Genomic DNA, 12,077 nt, shown 5'->3' with positions numbered 1-12,077 from the left:
CTCTAAGATATACCCATCCACAAATGAAGCTTTTTGGTTTAATGTTTAGGAAAAAAAAATATTTACATCATACCAAACGTTTAACACATATATAACATACATGAATGATGTGTATGTATAGATGTGTGCATATAAATATCTTAAGGACCGAAAAGAGCAATTCAACACCAATCACTTCATACCATATAGCAAGCACACTCAACCGTCTCATGGCTACTAAATTCATCATCCTCGCTCAAGTCCACCGCTCCAAAATCTCAATTTCGACCCGGAAACCTCGTAAACGCAACGAAAACAAGCCCCGGCCATCAAAATCCATAAGCGAAAACATGTTCAACAATGCTTTTCCTGGAAAAACGCGTACGGAAATCTATCATAATGACCTTAAAAAATCAGACCCTCTACCTAATGCACTATTGTTTATGGAAGACCAGACAGTTAAAGAAGAGGAGACGAGCCAACAAGAACACGGGGAGCTGTACAACCTCAACCTCAAAGACGGTAAGTCGGTAATCACAACAGAATACGGAGATTTGAGACGTGAAGTTGCTCAAATAAGCTTGTTTTGGTACATGAAATGTTCCATAAGCTATATATTAAGGAAGGCAAGAGCGTTTTACAATGAGTTTTCTTGTGATGCTTGTGTTGGGAGTAGCACTATGGTTGTGGTCGAGCCATATTTTTCTGTTCCGGTTTTACCTTACAATAATTAATTAATATCTTAAAGTGTACGTGATAGAAAAGGTTGGATTTAGTTAGTAACTTCGTTGTGTTGTAATGTGTTGAAAGTCTTCATATGTATAATCAAAAACATCAATTTATGTAACTAATGTTGTATTTATATTAATTATGTGTAGTATTGTGTTTCGACATGCGTACTACTATAAGAAATACACTTCCAATATTATATTACAATATCGAATGAACGAGCTACAGCTAATTAACTAGAGCTATATGATAACAATAATTAACTAGATGTATATGAGCTAGGCAATAAATATGAATAATTGGGAATGTTAACACACCATGTTTGTTTTTGTACTTATGTTAAATTTGAATATTTCGGAATATTCAAAAGTACTCATCATATTTTTTTTGTACATATCTTCAAATTTTGAAGATTTCGGAATATTCAGAAGTTACGATGTTTGTGTTTTGTACATGTTTTCTTAAAAAATATTGGGAAATCTGTTTTTTTAGAGCAAAAAAAAGGTAACTATGTCCCTTTAGACTAATCTGTACTACTTTATGTCCTATTAGACTAATTTTTTCGAAAATGGCAGTAATGCCCTTAAAATTGTAATTTTTTTAAAAAGATAAATAATGAGTTCGACAAGCGGGATCGATCGATCCAGCTTTACAAGTTACAGTGGATCGATCGATCCCGATAATTATTCAGAACAAAAAAACGCGAAATATATACTGATCGACCTGGTCCATTTCACTCGATCGGCGAAGGTCGATTCTTTACAGATCGACCGATCCACTAAGGATAGATCGATCGATCCCGTGCCCAGGAAAGAATCCCAAATCGATTTTTTTTGGTTTTGTATGATTATATCCGGGTTGATTCCCACTTGATTTGAACCGACTAAGCATGATTTCAACTCTTTAAACTCGATTTCTCTGGGACGAAATCCTTAATTTCCCATTCACGAACAAAGGGGGAGAAAATCAAATTCTCACCCAAACTCGATTTGTCGTTTTTTTTTGTTCTTTTTCGTTTTTTTTTTTTAAAAAAAAAAAATCGATTTTTAAAAAAATATAAAAGTGAATATTCTCAAATATTTTGTTTCCATATTTTTAGGAACTGATTTCTTATCCGTAGAATACAACTAATATGTAGAAATCAATTTCTACAGTTTTGTAGAATTATAGTAATTTTTAGAATTTGATTTCTACATGTTTTAGATTTATAGTAAATCTGTAGAAGTCGGTTTCTACATGTTTTAGAATTAGATTAATGTGTAGATTTTGATTTCTAAGAACTTTAGAATGGTAGGTTAAGCGCGGAATGTGTATTCTACATATTTGTAGAATACTCCTATTTACGTAGATCACGTATTCTAAACATTGTAGATTCAATGAAAAAAGTAGATTTCGTTTTCTACTTCGTAGAATGTCATTTCTACTTTTTTTAGAACATAATCTGAAATTTATAATTTTAACTTTTTTATAACTGGAAAATATACCATTAAGTTCATATAGGTATTTTAACAAATGTTACTATTTTTCCAAATTTTTTTTGTTTGTAAAACTATTTATTAAAATTATTTTCATAAATATTAAAGGATATTATAGGAAAATATGACACAAAATATAGATTAGTCTAAAGGGACATAGTTACTATTTTTTTGCTCTAAAAAAACAGTTTTCCCAATAATATTTAGTAATGATAAACCTTTGCCATGTATGACAAAGAGATCGATTGTCTAGGTGACAGAAAGCCGTTTTGCTCTAGTGTAAGATTTATATAAATAATTAAGATGTGAAATTAGCATATCTGGTGATCAAAATTTACAGTATTAATTCATCATCACACATTACACTAAACCAGATTTCAAAAGTTATATTGAACACACATTGACAAATACATAGAAATATGAAATATGAACACGGAACTAATAGTCCGGCCCTAGAATATAGATTTTTGAACTTAATCCCCTAGTATATTCCTAGATTAAAATCAAGTTCGGGAGTTTTTTTTTTTCTGGAAGTAGTATTGTTGTTTCTTGTTACTGTTGTATACTGAGAGAAACAGAAAGAGTCTAGTTACTTCTGTTGTACACTGAATGTGTATTTATTTATGTTGTACGTATGAATTAACAGCAGCACAACTGTCCATGCACGCAGAATCACATGCATAACGTTGTAATTATATTACTAAATTTCGCGAGGACCACACATTACAAACACTTATATATGGTCCTCTACACAAGTCATAAATGTTTCTGCACCGTTATATATGGTAACTTATGTTGACTCTTACCTGTCACATTCAATACGAATTACATGTTCTTATATGTTACTTCTAGAACTATATATGATCATGTTGAGAAACTGAAGTGGTAATTCACAAAAAAAAGAAGTTGAAAGTGGTAATGGGTTACAATTAAGAACTGAAAAACATGGCCGCGATGATCTTTCCATATGATCACCAGAGGTTAGCTACCAACAAAAAGGTTATATTGAAGGTGATACAATCTTACAAATGATGATAAGTCTTGGCCATGGGCCCATGGTGTTAATTATGACGATGGTAGTCTATAAAGAAAATATGAATAGTCTTTAATCATGTTGTTGTTGTTGATGATGATGAAGATGTCATTGTTGTCTTTATCAAATTAGCTGCTACAGCTAAAAAATAGAAAAGCTACTACGGGTAATTATGTGTGATTCCACCTTCAAACGTTTGCAATTTTAAGTAAGACACTGGATTATCTATACTATATTAAAAGGGATATATGAGCTCCATTGAGCCTATCCACGTCAGCTGAAAAAATCAATCAATCAAAAGTTTATGTTTTGCCACGTCATTTTTCATTCACTCGAAATTCTCCGCTTCGTCTTTCTCCAAATCGCGGAGCAAACCTCCGTTCCAACACTTCTGATTCTCCTTTGCCGTTTCATAAATTTCATGTGTTTATCATAACCCAAACGACATGAATCTGTTCTCCTCCCATCAGCTCCATAATTATATATCTCCCTTTTTTGCTTCTCCCCTTTACTCTATCCACCAATCAAACTCTACGGCCGAAGACGAATCAGAATCGCTCTGCCCCCCCACAAGCCACCTTCGTCGCAACATGCATCACCGGCGACCTACACGCCAACGACATCGGAGGCTGAACAGCACGAACGCCGTTCCCGATTCCCATAAGGTCCAAATAATACACAGGACGCGCCATCAGGATCTGGTAACACACGCCTCCTCTTCCGCCAAGTCTAAGCTCAAGCTGCGGCAGAACAATATCAGAAGTCGCCGGTGTAGCTGCCGGAGGTGAAGCGCAATAGAGGGTGCTGGTCTGGCTTGGGCTACGCTCAAAACCGCCGACGGAAACGTTCTCGCTCAGCTCGATAAAGTTAGGAAAATTAGTCTTGGCTTTAGCACCACGAAATTCACGCGCCGCCTTATCATATGCACGCGCCGCCGCCTCGGTGGTATCGAAGGTTCCAAGCCAGACACGTGTTTTCTTGCCCGGACCTCGGACCTCAGTGGCGTAACGACCCCAAGGACGCTTCCTAACGCCTCTGTAACGAATCTCCATGGCGTTACTGTGAACCGGTTCAGGTTTCAAACCCATCTTGACCATAACTAAAAATTGGATAGAGAGAGAGTGGTGGTGGTGGTGTGATAATTGAAGGTGGAAGAGACAGGAAAGATGGTAGTTTATATAAGGTTATGTGAATCTGAACATGGTAATTAGCAGGCTCATTGCTGAGCTTGGGAAGAGGAACACAACATGTCTTTTGCATATGATCGTGTTCCTCTGCTAGCTATGTTAGATGAGTACAGTATGCTTACTGCTTAGGCAAGAACGAGAATACGAGAAACGGAGGCTGAGGGTAAAGTTCATTACTTCTACTCTATATATAGTGAACGTGACATGCGATAAACCCATGTTTTGTCTTAACAAACAGGAACAAAAGAAAGTTCAAGAACAGCCACACGTGGAGCAAGACACTGCCTTCAGCACCAGGCCAAGCCCTGCGAGACCGGTGAGTGCAAAGAAACCGGTGGGGGCACGAGCTAGCAACGGAGGAGCCAATGGAAGGCCAAACCGGCGTCTGTCTTTGAATGCAAACCAGAACGGAAGCAGGTCTGTTGCAAAGGAAGGAGGGAGAAGTGTGTGTAATTTTGCTTTTGTAAACTTGAAAATTTCTATATATATTCATAAGCTAAAGCTCCAACCTTATTATGATTTATTTTTGTTTTTTGTCGTTCTTTTCAGTTGGTGTATTATAGGATGACGGGAATTTTATTCTTGAGCTTGATGTTGGAATGAAAAATGGCTGCATTGACCTTGGTTTTGAGGACCAACCAGACACTGTCACATTCTCTGAAGGTTATCAAGATATCAGTAGGAGTGGCATCAAACAGGAGGGCTGTGAATCTGGAGTTTGGCACTATAATATAAGGATGCGGCCAAATGTGACAGCGCCACCATGATCATGAGTCTCAAGGCCACTATTCAGTCCTCTTGGCCTGTTTTAGAAGCAGCACGGGCTCGAATGGTCTGATTGACCAGTTAAATCTTTGCAGAGTGCTTTCTTTGTTTGGACAACTCCATCTACCTTCTCTGCAGAGTCAAAGAGTAATAACATTGATTGTAGGGAAGGAGACAAAGTGGAGAATATGAAGAGTTGGTAAACGTACTTGCATAACCTGTTCATAGATGAGACGAAGCTCAAGACCAATAAAGAATCCACCATCCGCTGTGTTTTGTGCTTCCAGATGTGGTTTAACCGCAACTCTAAATCTCCCAAACCCGGAGCTGTCGTTGAAGAACAAAGCGGTGAGGGCCGTTTGATTTCGCGGTTATCTCTGCCATTGACGCTTGCGATTATATATAGGGTATCAAGCCTGGGGAATCGAGTAAGTTTCATCCGTTGGGTTGATGTAGTTAAGGTTGATGCTTTATGACTGAATGTGGTGGGAGAGAGACCTTAAAGTGGTGAATCTATGCAACTTGGTTTGGGGTTAGGGGTGAAAGATTAATTGGGCTGAGGCTGCCGTGAGATGGGCTTCGAGTAAGTTAATTGAAGTTGTTGCTCTTGATTCAGATGTTCCTTGGTAGTTACGTGGGTTGGTGTTTGAACAAGAAAAGTAACATATGCCACACACAACAAAACTGTCTATGTGATGTGTATATAAGGCATAAGTGTATGTATATTACAGGAATAAAGTGGAAACTCAGTGATATGTTTTTTTTTTTCAAATAGATTAGGGGTCTGGATGTACATTTTTGTGTTATCAACTTTTATGTACATATACTAATGGCATTTTCATATATTCTTATTAGTTATCAACTTATCATATGTCAAATAAATTAAATTTAGTTGCTCAAACAAAAAAAATTATGGCATACGAGTCTAAAGCCAAATTAGGGTTCTTCCTAGAATTTTGTTAATTTCACGATAGAGTAAATTGTATTTTTTTTAACACATAGAGTAAATTGTATATCAACTATAAATACATAGAGAGATTGTACCTTTATTTTGTATATGTAATCTACAATTATTATTTCTTTTATTTTTTAAGAAAATGCTGAAAAATTAGATTTTGGATTTTCTAATTCTAAAACATCTGAATAATATTTGTGAGAGAAACAATTATTATAAATGTTCTTTTGGTTTAATTATATAAAATAAAATAAAAAAATGAATTTTGTGTGTAACTTAAATGACAAAACCAAAATGCACTTTCCAAAATTAAACATCCTTTTCTTTTGTCTTTTCACATGTAAACATCCTTACCAAATACTTTGGTTTGGTGAGCTTCTTTTTCCGTTGAAAAAAAAGCTTCTTTTTCCAACATAAAAATATTTACATTTACTTATATTCTTACTATTATCATTTTACATTGAGTTTTAATCCAGATTAATATTTTAGCTATAGCTAGATTGTAAGATTTTTTTTTTGCTTATAACTAAACAAATAATATAGTAATAATAATTTCTGGAAAAATATAGTAATAATAATATTTTCATAGAGTTTTCAGTGTATTTATAACATTCAAAAATTTTAGAAGTTTTTTATTTAAAGAAATGAGTATTTAAATAAGCTTTACTTAGTACAGTTGTAAAAATAGATTATAATCATAAGAAAATATATTATAAAATATTAAATAGCATATAAATAAAAATATAAATATGATATAAATAATACATATAACAAAGACATATGTGATGTGGAGATTACAAATATATTTTCCTAATAACCTAAATATGTAAGAAAAGATATTTTTGATAATGGCTAAGGTTTAACAAATTCTTTATTTATTTCGCATTTGTTCACCATTCCATACATAGTTTAGATTAAAAAAATAAATTGTAAGTTTTACTCATTTCTAATTCAATTACTAATTATATTTTTATAACATAAAAATAATATATTGTAATATATTTATTAAATACAACATTATTTGTAATATAGTGTATGAAGTTTAACAAAAAATATTAAAGACACGAAGTAAGAAAAAAACTAAATCACTATTTTTTCAATGTAAATTAAAATAATGGGTGTGATTGGTAACCATAGTATGAACATTAAGAATAAATAAGAAAATAATAAATATGAATAAAATTTTGGGAATGATGAGGATTGATGGTTTCTTATCAAAATTAACAAAGAACAATTTTGTATTATAATTCTCTACAAAAAAAAAGAATAAAAAAAACGAAGAGGAACAACTATTCCTTATAAATGGTAATTTTTATAATGAACGTTAAGGAATGTTGTGTTCTTCTTCTCATTCCATTGGTCACCAGTCACCTCCACTAAGGCTATATCAAATTAGAAATAATTTGTATTTTCAATTTGTGATATTAGTACAAGATTTTAGAATGTTTTTACTGGAAATGAAAAAGTAATAAGAAAATAATATTTTTTGATCATAGTTTTGGACTAAAATATATTAAAACTCCCCTAATTGGTATACAAAAAACTTTGGATAATTCCATACATATTTTAGATAGTAAAAAAATTGTAAATTTTACTCGATTCTAATTCAATTTTTATAACATAGAAGTAATATATTGTAAAAAATATTAAATAAAATGTTATTTGGATACACCCGGGCGTAGCCCGGGCAAAATCTCTAGTAGACTATAGTTGTGCATAATAAGAAACTCAAAAAGTAGTTAAATCCTAAAGCCCAATTGGTGTCTACCGGAATTGTATATAGACCCATTAAACCTACCTTAACAGCCCATAACCAAATTCAAATTACTTTGTTTCTGCGTATCATGAAGTTTGAACCGATTATGTGATCAAGAAGCATTTTTAATAAATAACCTTCCTTTAGTGCAATTAATAACAACTTTACCATTATAACCTATGTGGCAAGCTCACAGCTCTTCTCAGCCAACTAATCTAATAGTCTTTAAATTACTAGAATATTTACCAGTATTGCCATTAGTACCTATTATACATATATTAAGATTATTAATATGTTATATAAAATGTATAGTAAATGTAATTATTTCGAAAACATTAGTACTACGTATTTAGGATATACACTGTTTGGAGTTCAATGGATTTTTATAAAATTTGTTTTAAAACTCGAGTACCAATTTTTGGACGTTTCCTATTAGTTGCTAAGTCATAACGATGGTCCATCAAATAAACTTCAATGAACGATGCAAATTATTTGTAGCTTAACCATTGTAAGTTCCATCAAATAAGCCTTACAGAATTAATACTGGCATTACACTAATGTTTTATGTTTATAATCAACAAATATAATTGTCATCTTAACTCACCCCGTGCTAGGCACGGATCTTCATCTAATTTTGTAGTATTGTGTAATTCCTACTGATATCAACAAAAATTCAAACATATTTCATTTTTTTTCATTCCCAAATTTTATATTAGTGTATATTTTATATTGAACTAAACAAAAATGCAAAAGTATTATATAAACTCTCAAAACTGTACTTATATTAGATGGATCTTGGACAGCCTCTGATCGCTTTAGTAGATGTGGATAGGTCTGGATGGATAGTAGGGAGAACATACAATTTATGGGAACACAGAATTTCACTCGATGTGAATCAGCGTTGCATTTGGAGGTAGAAGCGTTGCGATGGGCGATGAAAAATATGCTTCAACATTCGCCGTGCCAGAGCTTTGGAACAGACTACAAGGAGCTGATTGCAATAATAAATGAACCCCAGGAATGGCCAAGCTTTGCGACAGAACTGGAGAATATAGAGACGCTGCAGATTTGTTTTCCGGACTTCAAAATCACCCATGTGCCACGAGTGCGCAATCAGCTTTCTGTTTTTTTAGGTAAGACTGCTATGAGCTTTCGTAGGGAGTTACTTTTTATTGGTTGTTCTATTCCGGTCTGGTTATCCAAATCATCTCAAGCTTGAGTAATAGAATAGCCGTTTGATGTCAAAAAAAAAAAAACTGTACTTATATATATTGACTTTCAAAGATGTTAGTAATCCATTAATTTATCAAACCAACGTCATTTTGGATAGATTCCGTAAAACTAAAAATTTAAAAATATTACATGAACTCTCAAATTTGTGCTTATATATTAACGTCAAAAGTGTTCGTTTATCAAAATGACGTTATTTTGGATAAATTCTCAAAATCGTGTTTATATATATATATATATATATTGACCGTCAAAAGAGTTAATCATCCGTTAATTTATCAAAACGACGTTATTTTGAATAAATTCTGTAAAATTAAAAAAATTAAATACTACATAAACTCTCAAAATTATGCTTAAATATATATATTGACAGTTAAAAGTGTTACTCATCCGTTAATTTATCAAAATAACGTCATTTTGGATAAATTCTGTAAAATTGATATTAAAAAGATATTACATTAACTCTAAAAATTGTGTTTATATATATATATAGTTCTGAAACTTCATAACGTTATATAGTTTTGGCCAACAAACTAAAAACTCCAATTTTCTAAGCAACTTTTTACTTTCCTATTTAGCAAAAAAAAAAAAAAAACTTTTTACTTTCCTACAATTTTAATTTGGTACACCAAAATCTTCTACGATGAATTAAGCCGATCTAGTCGAATAAATGACCAAATGGGGAGAAAATAATCCAACTCGTGTAATCGTTGGATCATAAAGTATATATATATATATATATATAATTATGAAATAATCATGTGATTAGCTTTACTGGCTTTACATAATAATTTTGGTTGATGTTTCTTGGAAACAGCCCACATGGAATGTTCCTATGCATATTCACAGATGCAGTGTTGCAACTTGCAGACATCTTTGAAATAACGAAAAGCTATTATTTTGTCCTCATATACATTTTTTCCCAGTTAACCCTTATGTTTTGATTTACAATAAAACTTCCACATCTTTATAAAAGTACTATTACCTACTCCCTTTGTATCTTTTTTTTGAACTGAACTCCCTTTGTATCTTGAAAACAGTGTTTTCATACAGACAATAGGTAATTGATTGTGTTATTTTCTGATTGGATCAACCAGTAATTGGATAATCATCCATCCATTCATGAGCGGTAGATATATAACGACCAATAGGTGTTGAGCATGGAGCAATTCTACTCAAAAAAATGTTTTCCCTGTATAATAGACCAATCAATTAACAAAACCTGTCTAATTGGTTTGTTAAAAGTTCATTAAATTAATAGTGTAACGATTTAATATTGGTACGTAGCTGGCCAGTTAATGTTTTCTTAAATGCGAACATGTTCTTGTTCATACTACTATTAATGTTATGTTTACGAGAATACTCCATACTGTATTTTTTTTGTACTCCATAGTTTTTTTTTTTTTTGACGAAGTACTCCATAGTTTTTTCTCTAAATAAGGTTCGAGCCCTTGATAATGAGATAATATTTCTTCCAACTTAATTTGACCATTCTATAATAATATAGCAATTTGTTATATAAATCATTAATTTACATTCTACTTTATGGCAAGTTTGTAACACAGTACCAATATGTAAAGAATGATGCAATGTAAACTTCAAAAAGATGATACAAAACATCATTTTATATTCAGTTTCAAAAAAAAAACATAATTTTATATTATAGTCTAACTATTATGCTCCATATATAGTGGATTTATAACAATAGTCATTAGCGGCACGATCAATATCGGCTTGCATCTATACTATTAAAGCAGAATACTTCTTATGAATATGCCCCTGAATTTTCCTATTAATTACAAAACATTCAATTTCCTTTTTCAATTGTTTTAAATATTTTTCGAAAATGAAAAGCTTAACCAATTTGCTACTTACATTTTCGTTTTTAAGCCCATTAAGTCGTTTTAAATCTCATTTCGTACTCAGAGATTTACGGAATCAAATCAAATAAAAAGAACATTCCCCAACTTGAGGAACACACAAAAAAATATTTTAATTGTTTGACATGGTAACTGAATTTTACAAAAACTAATCTTAAAATATAGAAAGATTCGATTTTAAAGAGAAGATCCCCCAACTTTCTCCCCAAATTTCTCCTAAAACCTAACATCTTGCTTTGAATCTGATCAATATTATAAATAGGTAACACCGGTTTCCTATTCAAACCCACACCTTCGAACAAACCAACATGATCTACGTAGGATAATATAGGACAAACATTTTAATTTTAATAATGATTAAAAAAATAAAGAAGACAATATTATAAAAATTGACTATAAACAAATAAAAAAATCTATTAAAATATGGATTAGACAAATATTTATTAATTTAAATGAAATTTTAAAAAGAAACGATACCGCGCTTTGAAAGCGCGGGTCAAAATCTAGTTATATATAAAAACCATAATCATGCAGGTTGGACCAAAATAACTAGTAAACTATAAGAACATCACTTATCCAAAAACCTATAACTAAGAACATCATTATCTGTTTTTCAAAAAAAAAACATCATTATCTGAGCATGAGCAAAACTAATTTATCATTATGTGATTCTCCAAAACATGATCTTCCGCTCGGAAACACATCTCAGCCAAAACACCCAACTTTATAAATGGGAGAAAGAAATTTGATTACAAGATAAATATTGATGATGGAGTATTCTTTGCAATATGTACTCATATATAAATATATATGGACAGGGGTGAGGAGAAAATGAGCATTTTATTCCCTAAGTATTTAAAATCAGCAGTTTTAATATTCAAGTACTCGCACATAATTATTCTCCAACTAATAGTTGACTGCGAGAAATTGAGAACGAAATAGTCAACCGTTAACTGATAAATGGAAAAAACAATGTTTCCGTCAATTTTTTAATGGTTGAATATTCTAATCATAATTTTGCACAGTCAATGATTAGCTAGGGAATAAATATGTGCATATAATACTTGAGTATTTAATTTGTCGACTGA

The 12,077-nt window shown here is 32.0% G+C and overlaps 3 protein-coding genes across 5 annotated transcripts; 2 read left to right on the top strand and 1 right to left on the bottom strand.

Annotated features, from left to right (window-relative positions):
* Positions 1 to 146: 146 nt before the first annotated feature.
* On the top strand, positions 147 to 872 carry LOC106373497. The gene has a single exon (XM_013813665.3). The coding sequence runs from the start codon at positions 210 to 212 to the stop codon at positions 711 to 713; it is 504 nt and encodes a 167-aa protein (XP_013669119.2). The 5' UTR covers positions 147 to 209; the 3' UTR covers positions 714 to 872.
* A 1,546-nt stretch (positions 873 to 2,418) lies between these two features.
* Positions 2,419 to 4,313, bottom strand: LOC106390882 (ethylene-responsive transcription factor 4-like). Its single transcript, XM_013831427.3, has one exon. The coding sequence runs from the start codon at positions 4,311 to 4,313 to the stop codon at positions 3,765 to 3,767; it is 549 nt and encodes a 182-aa protein (XP_013686881.2). The 3' UTR covers positions 2,419 to 3,764.
* Positions 3,756 to 6,032, top strand: LOC106390891 (65-kDa microtubule-associated protein 1-like). 3 transcript variants are annotated; one of them, XM_048734818.1, is made up of 3 exons: positions 3,756 to 4,566; positions 4,642 to 4,820; positions 4,953 to 6,032. In XM_048734818.1, the coding sequence occupies exons 1-3, from the start codon at positions 4,507 to 4,509 to the stop codon at positions 4,969 to 4,971; spliced, it is 258 nt and encodes an 85-aa protein (XP_048590775.1). In that variant the 5' UTR covers positions 3,756 to 4,506; the 3' UTR covers positions 4,972 to 6,032. The 3 variants fall into 3 exon arrangements, with proteins under 3 accessions (XP_048590775.1, XP_048590774.1, XP_048590773.1); XM_048734817.1 differs by having other exon boundaries at positions 4,642 to 4,846; XM_048734816.1 differs by having other exon boundaries at positions 4,642 to 4,852.
* The last annotated feature ends 6,045 nt before the right edge of the window (positions 6,033 to 12,077 follow it).

The sequence above is a fragment of the Brassica napus genome, chromosome A1 (assembly GCF_020379485.1).
Source record: "Brassica napus cultivar Da-Ae chromosome A1, Da-Ae, whole genome shotgun sequence".
Lineage (NCBI taxonomy): Eukaryota > Viridiplantae > Streptophyta > Magnoliopsida > Brassicales > Brassicaceae > Brassica > Brassica napus.
The sequence above is the reverse complement of the archived record's forward strand: the minus strand, read 5'-3'. Positions and strand labels throughout refer to the sequence as shown.